Source organism: Falco punctatus, assembly GCF_963210335.1.
Source record: "Falco punctatus genome assembly, chromosome: 9".
Classification (NCBI taxonomy): domain Eukaryota; kingdom Metazoa; phylum Chordata; class Aves; order Falconiformes; family Falconidae; genus Falco; species Falco punctatus.
The window spans coordinates 29,023,712-29,045,390 of NC_137589.1; the positions used below are offsets into that span (position 1 = coordinate 29,023,712).

Sequence of the window (21,679 nt, forward strand, 5' to 3'; positions counted from 1 at the left end):
GGTTTTGGGGGGAGCTGGGGGTCAGGGCTGCCCATGGGCACCCCCGGCACAGCCCCGAGGTGGGGTTGCAGTGAGCACTGCCACGGAGGTGGCCGGGGTGGGGGGACTGCCCTGGTGGGGAGGGGGGGGGTGTCTGCAAGAGTGCGTGTGCGAGAGGTTTGTATGTCTGTGTGTGTGTAAGGGAGCCTGGGGCAGGCAGAGCAGCCCCGCAGTTTGGGGGAGAGAGGGGGTGCACCCCACTCTCTCTGCCAGACACCCCCCAGCTCCCTGCCGGGGATCCTGCCGCACGTGTCCCGCTGCCCCACGGGGCTGGAGGCTGGCAGATGTCACTGAGGGTCTGCCCCCTGCATGGGGGCTCTGCCTGCAGCAGGGGCTTTGCCTGCACCCTGTGTTTTGCCCACTCGTGGCTGAGACTGCAGAGGGTGGCCTCGCTGGGGTGGGGGACACCCTGTGTCCCCCTTCCTTCTGCTGTCCCCGGGGTCGGGCAGGGAGATGGGAGCCCCTTGGCTCAGCCCTGGCCTGGCCTCAAGCCCAGAATCCCCAGAGACGCCGGCATCAGCTCCGGGGCCCCCGCAGGGGCAGCCCACAGCCAGAGGGCGCAGGCACGGGGGTCCCCACAGCCCCTTTGCAGGTGGGGGGTGGGCTCCCGGGGTGGGCTCCCAGGGTGGGAGCCCCGTGTGGCAGGGAGGGGGGCTCTGCTTTGCAATTAAGGTACGATTCTCGCTGCCACGCTGCTGGGCTCCCACGGAGGGTGCAGAGCCCCTCACTGCCCCCCCCCTCACCCCGGCACACTGTAATGCCTTTTTGTTTCTTTTTTTTTTTTTTTTTTTTTTTTTTCCTTCCTCCCCTCCATAGTTTGTGCCATTTATGAGTCATGTATGGTACCAATAAAACGACTTTTCGGTTTGAGGCTGTCCTGAGCACTTATTTCTGAGCCTGGGACGCAGCTGGTGCGGGCAAAGCAGAGTGGGGGTCCCCTCGTGTCCCCAGTGCCCCGGCAGAGGGTGCAGGCGTGGGGCTCGCTGTGCTCCTGGGACAATGCTGCCTTGCCTCTGGCTGCTGGGCCCCAGCCAGGCCCCCGCCGGCTCCCTGCCACGCCATGGAAAGCAGAAATCCCAGCAAGGACAGGGCGCGGGGCTGCTGGGAAACAGCCGTGTCCCAGAGCCAGAGCAAACAAGTGGCTCAGGACCTGCCCTGACACCAGGGCGATGGGCACGTCCCCTGGGGAGCAGTGGGGGCGGCGCAGTCCCACTGTGGGAACAGGACAGCAGCAGCAGAACAGCATGGAGGTGTCGGGGAGGGGGGGGGGGGCGGCAGGCAAAGGAGGGACAGGTGACCGGGGGAGGCACAGCACCAGCCTCCGTGGGGGCTACCCCAGTCTCATTCCAGAAGCTGGGAGGCTGTGTGACAGTAGTGGGGGCAAGATGCTGGTCCCCAGTTCCCCCAGACTAGGGCAGATAGCTGACCCCAGAGATGGCATTTTGCTGGCCCCACTGGGTGGGGGGTATAAGGGCAGCTGGGTCCAGCCCCCAGCCATGGGGACACTGGGCTTAAATTGTGGGTGCCTCATCCGATGCAACCCCCCCAGCCAAATGTGCAGTGCAAGGAGCCTGTGGCTGCAGGTATTGCTGGGATGGGGGCAGATCTGGCAATACTGGGATGGAAAAGGGGAAACCAGGCTCTTAAAACACGGCTGATGCAGCAGAGGGTGGGGGCAGGATTGGGCCCATGTCTCTGAAGCAGGGGTAGGGCTTAATGTTGACATCTGCACCAAAGGATGTCACCTTGCCACCCTCCCCCCTGATGCGGCTGGGGTCAGGGGGGCTGCAGGATACACTTGCCATGGTGGGAACTCGTGGCTGGGCAGGTGGGAGCCAGGTGGCCCCTGTGAACCCATGGCACGGTGGCACCCCAGGCTAAGGCGTCAACATCCTTGCTCCTGATGTGCACTGAGCTCTAGGAGCCTCAGCAGGATGCCCTGGGCTAAAGGGGAGCAATGCCCTGCAGAAGCAAATTCTTCCATCCATGAGGAACCTATGGATGCCTGGCCGATCCTGCCCACACGCCAGCCGTGGAAGCTGGGCACACTCCGGTTTGGGGGAGCGCAGCACACAGGGCAGTCAGCTCCATCCCATGCAGGGTTCCTGGTGCCTGGCTCCGCATGTGTCCTCTGCCCCTGGGAGCTGGTGGAGGGCCCTGAGGCGATGCTTTGGGGTTGAGGTCTGAGCTGGAAAGCCCAAGGATGCCCATGAAACCCCCAAACCTCCCTCCCCACGTCAGCCCCAGTGCTGCGAAAAAACTGCTTTTGTTTTTCTCCCTTCTACAGGGTGTATCTGTGTCTTCCACTACCTTGCCCTGGTGCCAGTGCTGAGCCAGACAGTCCCACATGAGTCCTGGCACCCAGCACGAGCCAGGCCAGGAGGAATGCCGAGGCAGGGCTGCCTTCCTCCCTGTGCCGCCTTCGCCCAAGGTCACGGAGAGCGGTGATGCCAGCTTGTGCCAGAGGAAGTTAAGCAGTAACCTAGGAGGTGGCAGCCAGCAAGCCGTGGGCGCTGGGGGGCCGGGGAGCCTGGCCGTGCAAAGGACACAGGGGCACGGCTCAGCCGGAGCCCCCGCTGGTGGGCACGGGGCTGGGGCAGGGGCCAGGGATGTGCCCCGGGCACCGGCTGCCCCGGGGAGATGCGGGGCACAGCTGAGGGCTGGCGTCGGGGCGAGGGGGGCAGCGCGGGCGGCCCGGGGCTGGGGGGCTGTGGCAGGGGCCAGCGCTGGCTCTGGCAGCGTGGGGACAGAGCGGGCTCTCTGGGGCACGGACGGAGCGTAGCCTGCGCGGGGGGCAGAGGGGCTGGGCACGGCGGCGGTGGGCTCTCCCAGGTGGGACGGGGCAGGAGCGGGGTCTCTGGGGGCAGATGCGGGGTGTCAGGGTGGGCGGGGGCAGGAGCAGGGCTCCCCCCGGCGCGGAGGCGGGGGGCTCCCTCCCGGCGGGGCGGGGGCCGGGGCGGCAGCAGGCGGCGGGCAGCCCCCGGGGGGCCGGGGCGGAAGGGGCGGCCCCGTCCAGCCCTGCCCGCCCCTCCCGGGGCTGCCCGCGCCGCGGTGCCGGTGCCGAGCCGTGCCGCGGAGCTCCCGCCGCCGCCGCCCGCCGGGACGCGACCCCCGGGGCACCTGCCCCGCGCCCACCGGGTGCGTCCGCGGCACAGCCGGGAGCGATCCCCGCCCGCCCCCCGCCCCCGGCTGCGGCTCCCGGAGCCCCGGCGGGACCCCGGCGGCGCGGCGGGGGTTGGGGACCAGGGGGCTGCGGCCGGGGCAGAGCCTCGCGTGTGTCCCGCGGCGTGGGAGGGCTGGGCGGGCGGGGGGCGCAGCTGGGGGTCGCGGGGAGACCTCCAGCCACGGGGGAGAGATCCCGCCTGCGGGCCCCTGGGCTGCCCCCGCCCGGGGGGCTCGGGGTGCCGTGGGAAACGCCGGGTTTGCTGCAGTGCCCCGTTTGGGGAGGGTTTTAAATGCAAAACCCTGGTTGTGTGGGCAGAGCTGGTTCGTGCCGAGCCCAGCGCCCCCCATCCCGAGGGATGCAGCCGGTGCTGGCGGGGGGGCAGGCGGGAGGCATCGCCGTGGGTCACCCAGCTCTTGGGTTCGGACAGGAGTAAACCAGAGGGCTCGGGAGCTCCTCAGGGGGCAAGAAGAGGGGTTTGTCCCCCATGCTCGGCTTGGGACAGGTTGGTGGTGACCCTGGCCCAGGTATGGGGAGGTGGCACGGGGTGGCTGGGTGCCAGGAGGTGGCAGGGTCAGGGTGGGGCATCCCCGGCATCCCCGCCTGCCTCGGCAAGCAGCTTTTCAGCAGTTGCAGCTGAAACTTAAACAAACCATTAAGCCCTGGCGCTGGCACTGTGTGGCTGGGCCCTGCGGCAGCCGTGCGTGCACAGAGGTGCCAGAGGAGAGGGTAAGTGCTTCGTCTCCGCTTCATCCCCCACAGCCCCTCTGGTCCCTCGTAGGCACCTCCTGCCTGGATCCCCCCCAAGCCCTCGCCACTCCCAGGGCTCCCCATCCCTCCCCGGTGCTCTCCCGCAGCTCTTTCCTTCCGGGCAGGAGTGGGCAGGTGCGGGATTTTTTTTCTCCCTGTGTTTCCTGCTTGGAGGCAGAAGGCAAGGCAGCCTGTGTGGCCTTGCACCCCAACGGTACCGACAGCCCCTCTCTGTCCCCAGGCACCCGCCGGAGCTGCCACGATGGAGCTGGGGAACGTCTCGCAGCCCGTGTACGGCCCCGGCCCCAAGGCACCGGGGAGCAGCACCCCGGGCCTGGTGGGGATGGTGCATGGCTTCCTGCGGCTGGTGCAGCCCAACGCCCTGCCTATAGGTGGGTGCATGGCGGGGGGGGGGGCTGGCAAGGGTGGGGTGGGGTGCGGGGTGCTGCTTGGAGCTGCGGGGTCCCACCTGAGCTCTCCTGCACTGGTGACTGTGCATCCAGCATTTAAATGCTGGGGTGCTGTGTTAGGAGAGGCATGGGTGTGCAGGGATGGAGTGGGGTTACTAAGGACTGCTAGCTGTGTCCTGCCTGTGCCCCATCACAACTGTGGGGCAGTCTCAGGTGAGCCCCAGGACAGACTTTGGTGGCAGTGCCAACCTTGCAGAGTCCTGGCTCATCCTGCTTCCAGGTATCCTTATCCCAGGCCCCAAGACAAGGTGCAGAGCAAACCCCACACTACCTGCAAGTTTGTGGGGTCCTTGCCTGGTTTGCAGCCCTCTGTGCCTGCAGATGACATGGTATGCTTAGGCAGGACCCAGCTTGGAGCCACCAAGAGCAGGGCGTCCCGGTGCCAGCACCCTCATGGCTGTGCTGCAGGCACTCCCTGTGCACTGCCCAACTTGCCAGCGCTCGCCCTCCCTCCTTCACTGCCAAGGGGATGTGTCGCTGCCACAGCTCTGCCCCAAAGTTGCTGCAGGTCTGCATGGATGATGCCAGGACCCTGTGGCTGCTTGATGCCCCTGGGGCAAGTGTGACCCACCTAGGGTGTTACCACCCTGGCTGCTGGCACTTGTGCTTTCTCCTCTGCTGTGTTCAGCCTCTGGTCATCAGCAACTTACAGGCAAATACTTGGCTGTCAGATAATGCAATGGCTTTATGGCCTTGTTTGTCTCATGCAGATATTAGGGTACAATCACATGGCACCACATACTGGCACAGCTTGTAATGAGTCCGTGGGGCACAAGCAGAGTGAGCCCTGGGGATGAAAGAGGCAGCATGGCAGGGGGGACTTTGCTGCAGCATCCACCCCACGCTGGCACTGCCAGCCGACTGTCTGCCTGGGGCTGGGCTACAGGACGGCAGCCCGAGGGTAGCTGAGGTGGTATTTGGAGCATCCTCCCCCGAGCCTGCCCCTGGTGACCACTGGAGTGAGGACCCCCTTGCTTTGTGGACCCCTGAGAGCCAGGGGGCTGGCAGTGGTGCTTTTCCTGAGTGCAAACAGGCTGTGTGACACAATGGATGGGGAGGGACAGCTGGAAGGGAGAAACATGCCATGCACTCAACAGCCTCTCCAAGCCACAGTGCTGGAGGTGATGCCCAGTGCCGGGAGACCCTCTCTGGAGTGAGCAGGGGGTGGAGGTCTTCTGGAGAGCCCCCCAGGGCCCAGCCCCTGCTCACAGCCCTCTGCTCCTTGTCCCCCCAGAACTGATTGCAGATTTTGGGCAGCCCCAGGATGAGGAGGCCATCGGAAAGCAAGTCCAGGAGGTGAGTGAGCAGCCTGGCCAGGGAGCCGGCAGCCCCAGACCACCACGGGCTGGGGGATGCTGGTGGGTGCTGCTGTAAGACTGAGCCCTGGGTGCTGGGCAGCAGCAAAGGGAGATGTACAACCCCCTGGGGGGACCCATCCTGCCCTGTGGGGGTCTGGACAGGACCCTCAGAGCTGGGGAGCCTTTGGGAGCACCAGTGTTATGCTGCTTCTCATTCTTCCTTTCCCAGCTGCTGCTCTACGAACTGGGTTTCCTGGTCTGTGTGGCCATTGGGCTTCTCTTCATCATCCTTGTGCCCCTGGTGGGATGCTGCTTCTGCTGCTGCCGCTGCTGTGGGAACTGTGGGGGCCGCATGTACCAGAAGCAGGGCCAGCGGATGAGCTGGCGACGCCGGGTGCTCTGGGCCTCCCTGCTGCTGGTCTCTGCTCTCCTCCTGTGAGTGCACTGGCTGGGAGGCTCCGGATGGGACCCGAGGGAGGGTGGAAACGCCGGCGCTTGGCAGCCATGGCAGGAAGCTGCCATTGTTCACAGGAGCAGATCCCGGCACGGCAGGACAAAGGAGAGGAAGCAGCAGCAGTGGGGAGCTGGCCCCGGGGGGTTGCACATTGGCACGGTGCAGACCCTTCCCAACAGCTTCGCTGTGGGGAAATGCAGGCGTGTCAGGCACCAGGTTCCCCTGTGCCTCAGTTTCCCATGTCCCTCATCTCTGGTCCCTTGGCTGTGTGCAGGGCACTCACTGGGATGCTCTGGGAGCAGGGCTCAGCAGTTTTCTCCAGACCTTGCAGCCTAGGGTTGGTACAGGTGGATTTGGAAGGTCCTGGGGGGGAGCATCAGTACCAAGCTCCTCACACACTGACCCTGTCACCCTTCCCTTGTAGGGCTGGTGATGTCTGCTCCTTCATCAGCAACAGCCGCTTCTCCCAGGCTGTGCGCGACACCTTCCCCAATGTCAACAACACCCTGGACAACGTCCACACCTATCTGGCCTCCATCCCCCAGGCATGCCTGGTCCCCCCACCCTAGCTGGGGTCCCTGATGGGGAGCAAGGGGCCAGGCCAGGCCAAATAGGGAAGGGTAACACGGGCTGGAGGCAGGGAAGGGTCCCCACATGCACTGATACCCCATCTCTACCCCTGCAGCAAATCAATTTTATCATCGACAGCAGTGATGTCCCACTGGGCCACGCCAACCGCAGCCTCCAGGGTGAGGGTGTGAGGCGGAGTGGGGCTGGAGCATCCCTGTGCACCTGCAGTGGGCTGCTCTGGCAGGGCTGGGGGTGCTTGGGGAGGGGGGAGCAACTGGGGGTGCTACGTGGGTGTGCCTTGCTGCCCTGCAGATGGTTGCTGACCCTGGGGGCCACTGGGGTGGTTCTCACAGGGATATCTAAAGGGGGTGGGTTTGAGGGCCCCTTCAGGCTCCCACTCGACTCCAGCGGCTGCTTTTCCCCATTCAGGCTCCTCTCTGGGAGGGTGATGCAGGTAGTGGCGGGGTGGGGGTGTCCCCTCTGCCCCCTGCTGGGGCAGTGTGTATGGGATGGGGTCTGGGGTTGTGTGTGTCAGTGTTTTCAGCAGCTCCTCTGCAAGCCCTGGAACCCTGGGCGTCCCGTCATTGGTATGGTCTCCCTCATCTCTGCAGACATTGGGCCCAAACTGGGTGGCATGATCACCTCTGGCATCAGGAGCAGCACGGACAGGGCTCTGGGATCCCTCCAGAGCCTCTTGCAAGGTAGTGGCCCCATCTCTGGGGGGCTGGCAGGGCCTTGGCGAGGGCTTAGGGGGGACATCAGGGCTGAGAACTGGGGTAGGTGCATGTTTGGGTGAAGGTCCCAGGGAGGGCATCCATCTGGCCTCCCAGCTGCAGCCTGGGGCAAATGCTGGGACTTTGGGGGGTGCCCATATGCTGTGTTTTCTGATGGGTCCCCAAGGTTCAGCTGGGTGAGGACAAGCCCCTGCCCTGCTCTCTCCCCAGGGATGGAGACGCTGGCAGCCACCTTCAGCAGCATCGCTGGCACTCGCTTGCACCTCGAGGAGCTGCAGAGCAACCACAGCCGGCGGCTGGCCAGCCTGCGGGATGGCCTCAACCAGACCTTGCGGCGCTGCGGCCACCCCTGCAGCAACGTGTCCCTGAGCGGCCTTGCCTTCAGCACCAACTTCAGCATGGTGAGGAGGGGCTGGGTGCGCGATGAGGGCCCCCCCACAGCCCCCTCACCCCAGGCTTTTGCCCACAGATCCCCAGTGTGGAGCGGCAGCTGGAGGCACTGGGTGATGTGTCCGGCTCCAACATAACGGCGGATTTAGAGAAGGTATGGGGGTCCCTGGCACCCAGGCACGGGGCTGGGTGCTCCTGGCATTGCTGGGCTGTGTTGTGAGGAGGTGGCTTGGGAAGAGCCCTGCTGGTAGGCAACTGCTGTCACACGGATGGAAGGGCTGGCCGGAGGTTTGCCTGCCTGCTGCCCCCACAGCTCCTGGGCGCTGGTGTGGTGGACAGGGTGCTGTGGGGAGCCTGGCTGTCCTGTGCCACCGGGATCTGGGAACAGAGGGAATGTGCTGCTCAGCCCTGGGCTGCGGGCAGGGAGATGAGCTGTCTGCTGTGTCTGCCCTGACACAGGTTAACAGCACGCTGGACATGATCCCTGCCAAGGTGCAAGAGCAGTCCCGGGATGTGGTGACAAGTAAGCAGGGCTTTGTGCCCCATGCACCAAACTATCCCTCTCCCATGGCTCCCTCCTCCCTTCTCACCTTATCCCTGCCTGGAGACCTCCCCTGCTGCCACCCTGCTGCCTGCAGCCCTGGCTGTCCCCATGTGCCATCATGCTAATGCCATCCTTGGCCATGACTGCCCCCTTCCCATCCTCTCCGGGACCCTGCTGCCCCAGGCTTACCTGCCCCAGGCAGCAGCTCGCAGTGCTAACCTGTCCCTGTCCCCTGCAGAGACCCAGGACCAGCTGGGCCTCATCAGACAGGAGATCAGGAGCTTGCAGGGGCAATTGCCACTCCTGGACGTGGAGGAGAGTGTTGGGGCCTTTGTGGGCAATGCCACGTCAGTGCTGGAGGAGTACAGGGAGCCGATCATCGCCTTGGATGGGCTCAGGTAGGCAAGGGGCTGCTGCATTCCTCATCTCCCTTGTCCAGAGAGATTCAGGCTCTCAGTCCTCCAGTTGCTGAAGGTGGGGGCTTGCTCGGTGCTGGGGCTGTGGGTGCAAGGGAGCCAGAGCTGTGCCTTGCAGGCACCCTGCCTCTTTTCTGCCAGGGTGCCTGGGGGCTTTTTCCTCCCCACAAAGGCAGCTGGTGGGATGCCAGGTCCTGCTGCCTGACTCCTGCCCCTCCTCTCGCCCCAGGTGGAGCGTGTGTATTGTCCTGTGCTGCGTGGTACTGCTGGTGGTCCTCTGCAACACTGTTGGGCTGCTGCTGGGACCCCTGGGCTTGAAGGAAAGTGTGCTGCCTACGCAGCGCAGCAGCCTCTCCAACGTTGGTGGGAACTTCTTCATGGCGTGAGGATCCCCTGGCTTGCCAAGGATGTGTGCAGGAGCAGTGGGATGGGTGGGCAGGGCTGGCCTGGGGATGCTCAAGCCCATCAGATTACTGCAGCTTAATGGCCTGCCCCATGGCAACTCAGCGTGCAGGTGGTAAATGCGAGGGTAAAATACGGTGCTGGTGAAAGGTGTTGGCGCGGGGACTGTTTGCCCTTCACCGGCAGGGGCCTGGCAGTGTGAGCGTGGTCCCATGGCCATGTGGGTGGGTGGTGGTTTGCAAAGCTGGGAGAAGCTACGCCAGGGTCCCAGCTTTGGCTACAGCCTGGCCGTGCTCCGGGGTTTGGAGGCAGGGAAGAGACATGCTTGCGGGAACGGTGGTGCCTCCTGGCATTGCTGATGGTGCAGGGGGTGTGCAGCCTGTGGGCTCATTGGTGCCAGGACACGGGGGCCTCGGGGGCTGATGGAGTCTCTGTCCCAGCAGAGGAGTTGGCTTTAGTTTCATCTTCTCTTGGCTGCTGATGCTGCTGGTGGTGATCACCTTCGTGCTGGGGGGGAACATCTACATGCTCATCTGCGAGTCCTGGCGCAGCCAGCAGCTCTTTCAGGTGAGGTCCCCGTGAGGAGATACACCTGTCTGGAGCCATTCCTGCCTTTCCGAGGACTGCTGGTGGAGTGGAGACAGTGCTGGTTGGTTTGGGATGCTTTTCCTAAGAGTTCTGCCCTGCACCATGTCTAGTTTCTCTCTCTCTTCCCTTCTCTCAGCTCCTGGACACCCCTGGCCTGATCCCTGGCTTCAACTTGTCAGAGCTGCTGGGCCAGGAAGGTGACACCGCAAACTTCTTGGAGATGTACAGGTGGGTCTCAGTAGAGTTTCTTACAGCTGCTCAGCACCATCGGATGCTCCCCAGGATGGGGGAAGCTTTCCCCACCTGCCCTGACTGCAGGCAGGCACCAATGCCAGGGAAGGAGCGAGGTGGGACTTGCCTGCGCGGGTGAGGACATGTCCCTTGGAGGGGGTGGCCCCTGCCTGCCTCGTTCAGCCCCATGCCCCCATCTCACAGGCAGTGCCAGCAAGATGCTGCCCTGTGGCAAACGCTGCACCTAGACCAGAGTGTGTCCCTGGATGAGCTTTTGAACATCAGCCAGGTGAGTGCAGGGATGCCAGGGTCTGGGGGGCAGAGCTGGGGGTGCAGGTATGGCACGTTGGGGACAATGAGGGGCCAGCACCATGGCCCATTACAGCTCTCCTTGCTCCGGCAGTACACAGGAGACATCTCTGCATCTTTTGAGAAGATGAACATCACCCTGAGCCCCATCTCCCTGCTCAGCCAGAGCCAGAGAGACTTGCTGCTGAACACCAGCCAGGACGGGCAGCCCCCTGACTTCACCCCCACGCTGGAGGTGGGCTGAGGGCAGCCAGGTGTTGGGATGGAGGGCTCCAGATGTGTGTTGAAGGCGGTCCACTGCCCCCTCCTGTTTGCTGCTGTGGGAGTCCCACCACAGGCTCCCAGGGTGTCCCCCTGCCATCCATGTCACCCCTTGGGGCAATCAGGCACCTCCCCCCAAGATTCTCTGGCTCCACTGTGCCCCACAGGGGTGGGGTATTGACCCCCTTTGAGCCCCATTCCCCATTCTCATGGCTCGGTGTCTGCCTTTTCTAGCTGGATCAAAATGTGACCCAGGGAAGCCTCCTGGATCTGGCCGCAGAGCTGGAACAGCTGGCAGACAAAGTGGTGAGAGACCATGGCCATTCTGTCCCTGAAGCCACTGGCTGTGGGGGCTGCTCTGCAGGCCTGTCCGGGTGCTGAGGGAGACAGGCCCTTCACCCTCGCCCAGCTCTTTTCTCCAGCCCAGCCCCCCATCAGATGGCTGTGATGGGGCAGGGACCCCCGTGCTGGGGGTGCTGCTGACTGCAGCTCCTCCAGGGCATGGATGTGAAAGAGGACCTGAAGGCTGATGCTAGCAAGCTGAGGGAGCTGGACAAGGAGATGCAGATGAGCTTCTCAGGGCTGCTGGTGAGCAATGCTGGGGTGGGGAAGGTCCTGGGGGTGCTGGCTTGGGCTCCCCCAGAGCTTGAAGCCTGCTGGTGGGGTCTTGGCTGAGCTGTGGGGTCCACACTTCTGACCCATCTCTCTCCATCGCTAGCAAAGCCTGAAGGAGGACATCCACTTGGTGCAGAGCAGGGCTGCCCAGCTTGAGGTAAGCTGCACAAGGGGGCCTCCTGAGCGCACCCCAGTCCGAGCCACCCTGCAAAGCACCCCTGGGCTCCTGCATTGGAGATGGGGGGCTAACCTGCAGTCTGGGGGGCTGCTGGCTGCTGTGGGACTCCCCAGGCATGCACTGTAGCAGCTGCTCATGGGGCAGAGGGCGGGGGTCCCATGCTGCCAGGCACAGGCTCCCTCCACCCGAGGTACTTGGGCGCTTCCAGTGTGTGACTGCTCGGGGACACCACAGCTCAGAGACACTGTGCCTCGGGGGTTGCTGCCAGGCAAGGTCGGGGAGACGCAGGGATCCCATATCCCCCATCACACTGCTGAGAGCACCTTTCACACCAGGCACAGACAAAAGCTGCGCTGGACAAAGCTAGTGAAACCCAGCAGTTCCTGGAGAGGGAGACAGCAAACATCATCAAGAACGTGAGTTTTCCTTGCCCTGCTGCCGGGCCACCTGGTGGGGATGTGACTGGCCACCCACAGCAAGACCTCTGTGCAGAGATGCCAGGCAATGTCTGCCTGCTTGTCCTGCTCTGTTGTCTTACCCGGGGGTCCCCTGCACCCCTGGGTGCCCCCTCCCCTTATGGCACCCCTGGCAAGGGACTGGGGCACTCCTTGCAGCCCCATTGCTGCTGGGTTGAGGTGGTCTGACAGCCCAGATCCTGACATGGAGGGGACGTGGGTCATGGAGTGGGCTGGGGGTGCAGCAATCCCCACTCTCTGCTCACCCCCCTGCAGGAGACGTGGGCCTTCCTGGAGGAGCTGTTGGACTTCTTTGAGACTTACATCTTGTGGGCTAAAAGCAGGGTGAGTTGAGCCTTTCTTGGTGGAGGGAAGGGGAGGATAGGCTGCAGGGGTTTGGGGACACTGCCATGTCCTGTCCCCACTGCATCCCCAGCTGACAGGAGATGTGGCACGTTGCAAGCCCATAGCTGAAACCCTGGATAATGTGGAGACCATCACCTGTGACTACATCCTGGACTCTCTGGTGAGCAGGGCAGCAGTGTGTGGGGTGAAGCGTGTGTGGTGTGTGGCAATGAGGTCCCTTTGTCCCCCTCATGCACAGGATGAGGGGTACCCATCTGTCCTGAGCAGGCAGGGCTCAGCATCTTCCTGGCAGATTGCTAAGATGGCTAAGAACAGAGGCCACTCTGAAGGGGTGGGCGAGTGGTCTTTGGGGGCCTGGGAGCAGAAGAGGCTGTCCCAGTTTCTGTCTGGGCCCTGATGGCTCTCTTCCCCCTATCCAGAACGCCTTCTGGTTCAGCCTGGGCTGGTGCACCTTCTTCCTGCTGCCCAGCATCATCCTGGGTGTCAGACTTGCCAAGTTTTACCGCCGCATGGACGTTGCTGATGTCTACAGGTGAGGAGCCACCCACCCCCTGCAACCACACTGGGTCTGGGGTCCCCACCGCACACTGCAAACCGCCCCTTCGTGTACCCCATGGCAGCCTGTGGGGCTCATCCTGAAGCAATATGGACTGGTGGGGGGGGACATGAGGGAGGTGGCTAGGGACCATCAGTCTCTGAGGATGAAGATGTTTTTGCAGAGGAGCCTGGCTCTGCCCGCTCTGTAACTCCTCTCTGGGCAACTGAAGGGGTGAGCAGCCCCGCCTCGGAGGAAGGAGCCTGGCTTACAGGGCAGGGATGCTCCCCCAGCCTGGCTCGGGGGTCCACCACCCGACTCACTCTGCTTTGCACCGTTTTCCGTGCGGGGGCGCCCAGACGGCAGCACCGCTGTGCGCTGCGCAGAATGCAACGTGCTGCGCCGCTGGCATCGTTGCCACCAGGGTGCAGTGGCTGCTCGAGTGCCCGGGGCCGCCGGCGCCATGGGGCTGCCCCCCAGGCCCCTTTCCCAGTGACTCCAGCAGCCTCACCACCAGCACGGCAAGTGAGCGGTTTCCAGTTGGATTTCCAACTGCTGAGGGTTATGTCTTGGCCCTGCAGTGCAGCCGAGTGGCTGGGGGTTCCCCAACCCCAGCCCCCCAGATGCCAGCGCTCTGCTCCAGGGTCGCAGCCTTTGCGGCATCCCCGTGCCCTGCGCAGCCCCAGCCAGCCTTCCTCCCTGCCTGCCCCACTCCTCCTCCATCCATGCTCTGGCTCTCCCAGGAGCCATGCTGGGGCTGTACACGGTGTGTGCGGGCCGTGGCGCTGAGCCAGGCTGTGCTCCGGGTCCCCAGCAGTGGCCCTGGTGCCTTTCACATCCCCTGCGGCCGGCAGCTGCAGACATGGGCTCAGCTGCCCAGGAGACTTGGGGGAACTGAAATTGTGGTGTGGGGGAGCTGCGTGCCACTGAGCCGGCAAGTGTGGGGCCTCACTCTGCCTGCCTGGGGAAGGAGCAGTGATGTTCTGGGGGCAACAACGTTCGGGGGGCTGTAGGAGCCCATGCTCTGTATTCAGGTGGGGGAGCCGGGATGGAGGGCACCATAGCACCCTGCAGACCCCTTGTGTCCTCTTTGTGTGCCCTGGGGGAGACCTCCCCACCAGGAGATGCTGGGCTGTCCCAGGAGGTATCTTCTCACTTCATTGACGCTGTCCTCTATTTTTCTTTTTCTCCTCCAGGAATGAAGACTTGGAGATGTAAGTAACAGTGCCAGGTCCCTGTGTGGGGTAGGGGGCAGTTCCTGTGGCACAAGGGGCAACAGGGCACAAAGGGAGGGGGCCAAGGAGGGTGCTGGTGCCAGGGGAGGATTGGGAAGGTGGGAGCTGTGCAGTGTGGACTGTTCTGGGGTCCCCCCATCATCTTCCCACACTCTTATGTTTGGGGGTGCTGCTGCTCCCAGCCTCCCCCAAGCTGGTGTCAGGGGGGTGTCTCCATCCCCTCTTCCCTGTGGGGCTGGGTGACAGGGGTGGGATGACAGTTGGCCATCCCAGCACATCGTGGGCTTTCCCTTGCTTCCCTTTGTGACTGGGGGTGACATAAGTGACTTTGGTTTTGCAGGCCACCCATGTTCAACTTCTACAAAATCCCCCGGCCATCCACGAGGCATTAGCATCTCTTGCTCACAGCATAAGCATGGAGGAGATGGACACAGCTGCTCTGTCTGCTGCGTCTTCTCCCTGGATGATAGGGAGGAGGTTGGGACCTTCCAGCTGAAACCCTCTCCCCAGTTCCCATTATGTGATGACCTGGTATGTGTGGGAGGGGGGTGGGGAAAGCTGCCCCTTGCACTGTCCCAGGTGTGACTTCAGACCCCCAGACCAGATCCCATGGGCTCAGGGCAGCTTGTACGGTCCACGCCACTGCAGCCTATGCTGCTGGCCAGCGGGAATCTGCTCACCCAGGCCTCCCACTTGAAAAATGTGACTATTTATTTTTGCAGAGAGCCCGACTCTTTCCAGGGCTTTTTGGTGTCAAACAATAAATGGGGTGTTTGCATGCACTGCAGACATGTGGCTGCACTCTTCACATCTGGCTGCAATGGAAGGACACGGGTAGGGGTAGGGAGGGTTCCCCACTACTGGCACAAGCTGGGGCTGTGCCTAGGACTAGAAGGCTCTTGCTGGGGTCCCCAGGCATGCCTTGCCCACAGTCAGTCCTTGGAATCCTGACCCAGCCCATGGGTCGAAGCAGGACCACTGCTCAGCATCACTGGGGCTGGGCGACATTCCCCTCACCAGGCAGCCCTTTGCACCAGTGGCTGGGGGGATGCCAGGTCCTTCCGTGGGACAAGCCACAGCAAGAGACTCCTGTCCGTGAGATGCCATCCCATGCTGTCTTCAGTGCACAGGCACTTTCCTGTGCCCTCCAGTGACCTGCTATGTGTCACCTGTGGGTTTCCAGTTAGTTTATGGGGTGCCTGCAGCCTGCACCTCCCTCCCTCTAATGGGTATGGTGACATGGGGACTTTCAGTGTCCACCCCTGCATGTCCCACACTGCTGCACGGCATGCGTGGGCACGGCGAGAGCTGCATGCACAGATATAGCAAGGGTGACCTGGCCTGCACCCATGGTGGAGCAAGTGCAGGTGTCACTTCGTGCTGCTCCTTGGCGCAAGCACAGGGACCATCCTGAAAGCTGGGTCAGGCATGGGGGACGTACGTGAGCAGCTTGACTCATTTCCTTCGTTGCAAAGTCCAAGACTCTCTGGAGCAGAGCAGCGGGGCTGAGCTGGTCAGCTCAGCCTCTGCTACATGCATTTGCTTTATCGCTTTTTCCATTTGCCTTCATATCTTCTAATCACTATTTTTTCCTTCAGGCGTTATCTGAAGCTGCACCAGCCTTACCTCCTGCTAGCTCCCCCTAGCACCCATCCTGACCACAAGGAGAGCCCCATGCTTGCCCACCACCCAGCTGAAGCTGGGGTAGCTCAGCCCCTGCTCCCCCCAGGGATGTCCGCGCTTTCTGGTCCTTGGGGCAGGATTTCCCAGTACCCTTGGAAAGCATTCAGCTCAGTTTTGTCTCTTGCTCTGCCTTTGCTCTCCCCTACCCTGAACTCTCAGCCTCCTGAATTGTGACTGCTTTCTGCTCATCTAGGAGCCACATGTGGAGGTCTCTGCTCCCACCGCACGGCGTTCCCCACTTCCTCTTCCCTTATAATGCTTCGGGGACACCAGCCCATGCAGGACTGCCCCTGGCTTCAGTTTCTGCTCTCTGGCTTTGTGGGCACTGCTCCCTCCCTGCTCCCTTCTCTGCTCAGCCTCCCGCCACGGCCTTTTCTCTACAGAGCTGGCACTGGAAGGTAGGGAACTTGACCCACCCTGTTTGCTGTGTCACCGTGGCCACCTGTATCAAAACCCAGCCCTGGCACTGAAAATCTCCCTGCAAATTACTGCCACAGCCTTTGCCAAGGCGTGAGGCCTGCTCTCAGCATCTCCCCATTCAGTGCTGCTCCAGGGCAGCATCCCAGTCCCTGGAGCCATGGCTCTGAGAGTGGCTGGGTCCATCCTCCTCCTGAGCAGCCTTAGGAGGCAGGTGAGAGTAGCATCAGGTAGAGCCAGCAGCTGCTCAGGGAAGAGGCGAGGAGGGCTCATTGCAAAATACCCACCGTGGCTGCTGCTGGCTCTCCTGGCAGGCCAGGCTCCCTCCGCTCACGTGAGCGGCAGCTGCCAGAATCCACCTCCCTTGCACAGGAGGGAAACCCGCAGCACCCTATGGCCGCAGCCCAAGGCCCATAAGGAAGTTCTCGTCAATAGCCAGCCAGCCTCTAAAGAACCGTTATGGCAGTTCCTCTTCCTCTTGCCAGGCTTTTTTCCACCACAGAGACTTTCCGCAGCCGAGCCCTTGTCTAGGGGAGGCCCTGCTACATCTTTGCAGTGGTTTGATAAACCAGGATCCCTCCAACAGCAGCTGTGCCACTGTGTGCCTGGGGCAGCAGGCTCCCACCAGGGCCAGCCTGGTACTCCCTGTTGCTGGTTTTCCAGCCAGGAACAAAGGGGCAAGTTGCAGCTCTTGAGAAATAATTCTCTCTTCCTCAACTCTATCTTGGGCCCAGCCACAACCATGCACGGCCTGGATGGCACTTCTGTGGCGCACCCGCTCCTGCCTCCATGGCTTCATAGCGGTAAGGAGCCGAGTACAACAGAGGGAACGGGCTGTTTGGGTACAGCTCGACCTCCAATCCCAGCACGCACCAGCAGTGAACCAGTACCAGTGAGCTGAACTTGGCCACTTTTCACCAGAAGCAAAATGAAACTGCTCTCCTGAGGGTGTGCATCCTCACAACATCCACCACTGTCCCAGCGCTGCTTGAGGAACCTTTATTTTTAAAAGGAGTCTGTCTTCCACACTTAACCCCACTCTCAAGAGGACTAATGCAGGTGAATCTACCCCATCCCAGCCAGGCTCTGCCTGTCCAGCAAGGCAAGAGACAGGTCCTTCACACCACAGCCTGGAATGCAGGGGCAAAGCCACAGCCAGGGTCTCCCTCCTGGAGGAGGGGGCCAGAGAGTGAGCACCAGAGGGAGAGGCTGGAACCTGAATTTTCCTGCAAAACCGCTCTCAAGTTACACTGACTTTGCAAACAGAGGCACAATATGAGCCAGACAACCCTGACAAAGCCCCTTTGTGTGCAAAGGGCAAAGGTAGAGGAGATGGGAACACAGGGCCCCGGGTGTCCTGCAGCATAATCTAAGCTTCCACAAAGGAAAGGGAGAGGCAGGGCCAGCACCAAGCTTGCACAGGCTGCTGCCAGCTTCTCAGATCAGAAGAGAGTTTGGGTACCGTCTGGGATAGAGAGATAAGGGAATTAGGCTGCTCTCTTCAGCTAAGTAGCTGCAATCAGTCACAGCTACAGGACTGATCCCAGAGGAATTGCAGCGAGACAGTTCGCAGAGTGCTGCGGCTGCCAGCGCATGCTGGGACCCCCAGTACCACGGAGCACCACGCTGGCGTTTAGCATCTGACTGAGCCCAAAGCAGCAGGACTTGCTGACCCCACTGCAAGAAACATGCCCTGTTTCTCCCAGGCAGAGTTTGAAGGCACCACCCAACCTGCTGAGCAGAGAATGGCAGGAGGGAAAGACTGTGTGTGTCCCTGCCCACCACTCCACCACCAGGCCTAGAGAATCAGGGAAGCAGAAGTGAAGTTATAAAGGAACCAAGCAAACAAAAACCAAAGTGCTGTGGGCAGGGAGCAGTTCTGTAGTCTTGTAGTGCAGCCAGCGCTTTCATCTGCAAACGCACCCGGCATTTGCTCCTCCACTGGGGCACATGAAATTGCACTTGCTAGAAATAGCCAGAAAGCCTGCCCTGGCTCCGGGTGAGATCACCCAACCCCAGGCACCCAATGGACTCTTTGAGATGCTGCTGCAGCGAGGCTTCAGAAAGGAGCACGCTTCTGTACTGCCAGGCAGGGCAGGATTTCCTGGGGTGGATGCAGCTTTCCCCTCCTCATGCACCCAAGACTCAGGATCCTGTTGTGCTTCACCACTTCACACAATGTCACTCTGTACCAGCGCCGAGGGTGAGGAAGTCCTGGCTGTGGGCAGCTGAGGGGCATCATCAGCCGCTGCTTTTGAGGGGATCTTGTGCTCTCGGGGTGGGGCAGGTGGGGGGAAGGTGGGACTTTGCAAGGCGTCTGAGTATATCTCATCCTGAATGCAGGGACGCTGCATAACTCTTTGCAGCAGCGGCTTAAGCAAGCCTACAGTCAGATGGTTCCCCTCGCTGGAGAAGGGCACTGGGTCCTCCTGCGAGTGAGGGAGGTGCTGCAGGACCACGGTGAGGATGTCTGAGGCAGTCAGCTCAGCAGGGCACAGCGGCCACAGAATGTCCAGATAAGGGTCCAGCTCCCGGTGCTGGGCAAACTCTGCCAGCAGCGTGGTGAATATCTCCTTGTTAAGCAAGGGGCTGAGCTTGCAGAACTTCTCTGCCACCTCCACCACCCGCTGCCACCGCTTCAGACGAATGAGAAGGTGCAGAGCTTGCAGCACGGCCTTAGGCCTCTTGCTGCAGAGCAGCAGTTCGAGCTCCATCTCATCATCTGCCTCGCTGCGCTTGTTCTTCCTGGCCAGTACTCCCAGTGCTCTCTTGTACAGTGGCACCCGGCCCTCTGGGCCCTCCTTATTGCCATATGCCCAAGAGATGCTGACGTACTGCTGGGTCAGCTCCACAAAACTTGGCAGCCACTTGGGTTTGAACCTCAGGAAGGAGGCACAAATGAGCTCAAAGAGTGGGACCACCCCATTCTGACCCACCTCCTCCTGCTGCGGCCCTCCCAGGACCTTCTTCCACACCTCCGGAGTGGCCCTGGCTACCAAAAGGCCATCCCCATTTTGCTGCAGCTGCAGGCAGCTCCTCGTGGCCTTCCAGGCAGCCTTGGGGAAGGAGGTAAAGATGGAGTTCAGGTACACCAAGTTGTCCTTGTCCATGTCAGAATGCAAAATGCGGCTGACCTCCTGCTCCACCAGTTCCTTGCAGTAGCTTTCCACCTCACTCTCTGGGGCACATACCACACAGGTCTTGAGGAGCTCCAGGCTCATGTAGCTCTGTAGCTCCAGGCACATTGTGCTCAACAGCTTGGTGTAAGTGTCTTGGAGGCCTTGGGCTGGCTTCTGCTTCTCGCAGAGACTGTGTTGCAGGATGGTAGTGAGGACCACAGGAGCCTGGAACACACCACCTTTCTTCAGCTTCTCCACAGTCAGCTTGGAGCTGCTGAGGCTCCTCCTCTGGTAGTATCTGCAGGCCTCCTCAAACACCATCTCCACCAAGCACAGCTCAGGTGTGCTGCTGTCCTCAGGTTTGGAGAAGCTAAAGCTGTAAATGCCAGTTTGAGTGAGGAGCTGGATGCTGTCCTCCTCTCCCGGGGACTCCAGGAAATGGACCTCTTTCATGCTCAGGATTTTCTTTTCTATGACCCTTCCACTGCTCTGGTCGACGAGGTACAGGACACCAGACAGCACGCAGGCCAGGATGCTGCCAAAGGTCTTCAGTGGGACAGGGCTTCCTTGGGTCAGGGCCCCCCCCTCTACGGTAAAGATACGCCTCTGTGTCCCATCTGGCTCCACCATGTTCACAGCACCCTTTCCGCTCACCAGCAGCAGACCCCCAGTGTTAGACACAGCAGAGGTGTGAATGTCCAAAGGTGCCAAACCTGAGAGAAGACCCACAGAACCAAGCAGGAGCTTCCTGAAGTCTGACTCATTGCTGGAGCGCAGCACCTTGCTGTGGACGAAGCCTGCAGAGGGGGCTGTGATGGTAAGCTTTGCCTTCTCAGGATGCCAGATGAGGAGAAATTTTGAAGTGGTAGCAAAACCAGCAGCAGCAGGCACCAGGAAGATGTGCTGGGGGGAGGCCAGGACCTGGTACTCAGGGCTGTTGTGCAGGACTATGCTCACGGTGCCCAGCCGCACACCTTGCTCCCCCACCTCCAGAGCTCGGGTGCAGACGCAGAACCTGAAGGCACACTTGCTCAAGTCCCCGTGGGCGTCCAGGGGAGGCCTCTCCTCACACCACACCAGGCTGGCTCCCTGGCTGCACAAGGAGACGATTCGTGCCCGGGCACCCTGGCACAGCAACAGCGTCTGCAGCAGCTGCCAGCCCACAGCCACCACGAAATGCCAGACCTCGGTCCGGCCATGCTCCCACACAACGGCCAGCACCCAGGAGCCCGGTGTCACGGGGCTCTGCAGGAAGAGCGCTCCCACGAGGGCCGGCTGGGGCAGCTGCCAGTTCCTCTCCAGGTCGGCCCCAGCGATGCCGTGGCGCTGGAAGGCCACCACGCGGGGCAGGGGGGGCGGCCGGTTCTTCTGCAGGACCAGAAGGTGCTGCCCGTCGGGGCTCGACAGGACGCGGCTGGGCGCTTCCCCCTGGCACAGCAGCTCCCGCAGCCGGTGCCCGCGGCTGAAGTCACTCAAGTCGGAGACCTGCCGCAGCGTCCCGGCCCGCTTCATCCTGGGGCGCCCGCCCTGCGCACCGGGAACATGCGCCAGGGCGAGCAGGGGCACGGAGCCCCGCTGCCGCCCCGACCCAGCCCCCCGCCGCGCCCCGACCCCGGGGGACCGCCCGGGACCCTCCTCCCCCGGCACCCTCCTCCCCCGGCGAGATACCAGCCCCCCGGCCCCGCGGGACCTGCCGCAACCCCAGCCCCCCCCGGCTCCCACCGCCGCCCTAGGGGACCCCCCGCTGCCTCCCCGCCCCCAGGCACCCGCGGGGCCTACCTGCCGCGCCGGCCGCCTGCCGGGCCGGGTCGCGCCGCCCCTCCGCCGGGGCCGGGCCGCTGGCGGCTGGGCACGACGCGGCGCTGCGCAGTCACGAGGCGCCGGGCTTCCGGGCGGGGCCGCGCCGCGCCGGGCCGCCCCACTCCTACTTCCGTCGCCAGTGCGGGGAGGGTGGCGGGGCTGCGGCTCGGGGGTGGCCCGCGGGGCCTCGCAGGTGGAGGGGCCATTTTTTACCGGGCGAGGGTGGGTGTGTCAGTCTCCCCGCAAAGCGGCGAGCTCCGTCCGGCCCAGGAAGAAGTCTCCCCGCCGCTGCCCTTGCCCGCCCCGCCTGCGGCTGCCGCCGGGAAGCGGAGCCGCCCGGGTAACCGACAGGCGGCGAGGCCCGGCGCTGACAGCGCCCCGCCCACCCCGAGCGCCGGCGGCGCTAGGACCGCGCGGCGCGGGCCCCTCGAGGCGCATGCGTAGCGCGGCCGGCGGCGCCTGCGCAGTGGGAAGGGGAACGGCTCGCCCGCAGGTAAGTGCGGGGTTCGGGGGGGCCGCTGCTCCCCCCCCCCCCCCCCCCCCCGCCCTCCGCGGCCGGGCCGGGCACGCCCCCCGGCGCCCCTCCTCAGCGCCCGGCCCGGCCCGGCCCCTGTGGCTCTGCCGTCCGGCGGTGATCTCCGTGGGGCGGGGATGCTG

The 21,679-nt window shown here is 62.9% G+C and overlaps 3 protein-coding genes across 15 annotated transcripts in view; 2 read left to right on the plus strand and 1 right to left on the minus strand.

The window, feature by feature from the left end:
* Nucleotides 1–59: 59 nt before the first annotated feature.
* On the plus strand, nucleotides 60–16,974 carry LOC308069672 (prominin-1-A-like). 11 transcript variants are annotated; one of them, XM_080402374.1, is made up of 26 exons: nucleotides 60–2,618; nucleotides 3,984–4,087; nucleotides 4,194–4,344; nucleotides 5,657–5,718; nucleotides 5,950–6,155; nucleotides 6,599–6,719; nucleotides 6,860–6,923; nucleotides 7,356–7,445; nucleotides 7,689–7,879; nucleotides 7,948–8,022; nucleotides 8,328–8,391; nucleotides 8,651–8,810; nucleotides 9,058–9,210; nucleotides 9,674–9,797; nucleotides 9,955–10,046; nucleotides 10,254–10,338; nucleotides 10,435–10,593; nucleotides 10,854–10,925; nucleotides 11,118–11,207; nucleotides 11,338–11,391; nucleotides 11,748–11,828; nucleotides 12,144–12,212; nucleotides 12,304–12,393; nucleotides 12,653–12,765; nucleotides 13,965–13,982; nucleotides 14,344–16,974. In XM_080402374.1, the coding sequence occupies exons 1-26, from the start codon at nucleotides 2,387–2,389 to the stop codon at nucleotides 14,393–14,395; spliced, it is 2,772 nt and encodes a 923-aa protein (XP_080258500.1). In that variant the 5' UTR covers nucleotides 60–2,386; the 3' UTR covers nucleotides 14,396–16,974. The 11 variants fall into 11 exon arrangements, 9 of the variants coding, with proteins under 9 accessions (XP_080258500.1, XP_080258503.1, XP_080258506.1 ...); XM_080402377.1 differs by having other exon boundaries at nucleotides 10,453–10,593; XM_080402380.1 differs by having other exon boundaries at nucleotides 60–2,508.
* A 114-nt stretch (nucleotides 16,975–17,088) lies between these two features.
* On the minus strand, nucleotides 17,089–21,134 carry HPS6 (HPS6 biogenesis of lysosomal organelles complex 2 subunit 3). The gene is made up of 2 exons (XM_080402385.1): nucleotides 21,002–21,134; nucleotides 17,089–20,749 (listed from the first exon to the last, which is right to left on the minus strand). Exon 2 carries the CDS (start codon nucleotides 20,732–20,734, stop codon nucleotides 18,275–18,277), a length of 2,460 nt encoding a protein of 819 aa, XP_080258511.1. The 5' UTR covers nucleotides 20,735–20,749; nucleotides 21,002–21,134; the 3' UTR covers nucleotides 17,089–18,274.
* Nucleotides 21,135–21,374: 240 nt separating this feature from the next.
* ARMH3 (armadillo like helical domain containing 3) overlaps nucleotides 21,375–21,679 on the plus strand; it is a 129,898-nt gene continuing 129,593 nt past the window's right edge. For all 3 annotated transcript variants that reach the window (XM_080402386.1, XM_080402388.1, XM_080402389.1), the window contains exon 1: nucleotides 21,375–21,515. The gene's annotated coding sequence lies outside the window, so the exon portion shown is untranslated. The remainder of the gene's footprint in view (nucleotides 21,516–21,679) is intronic.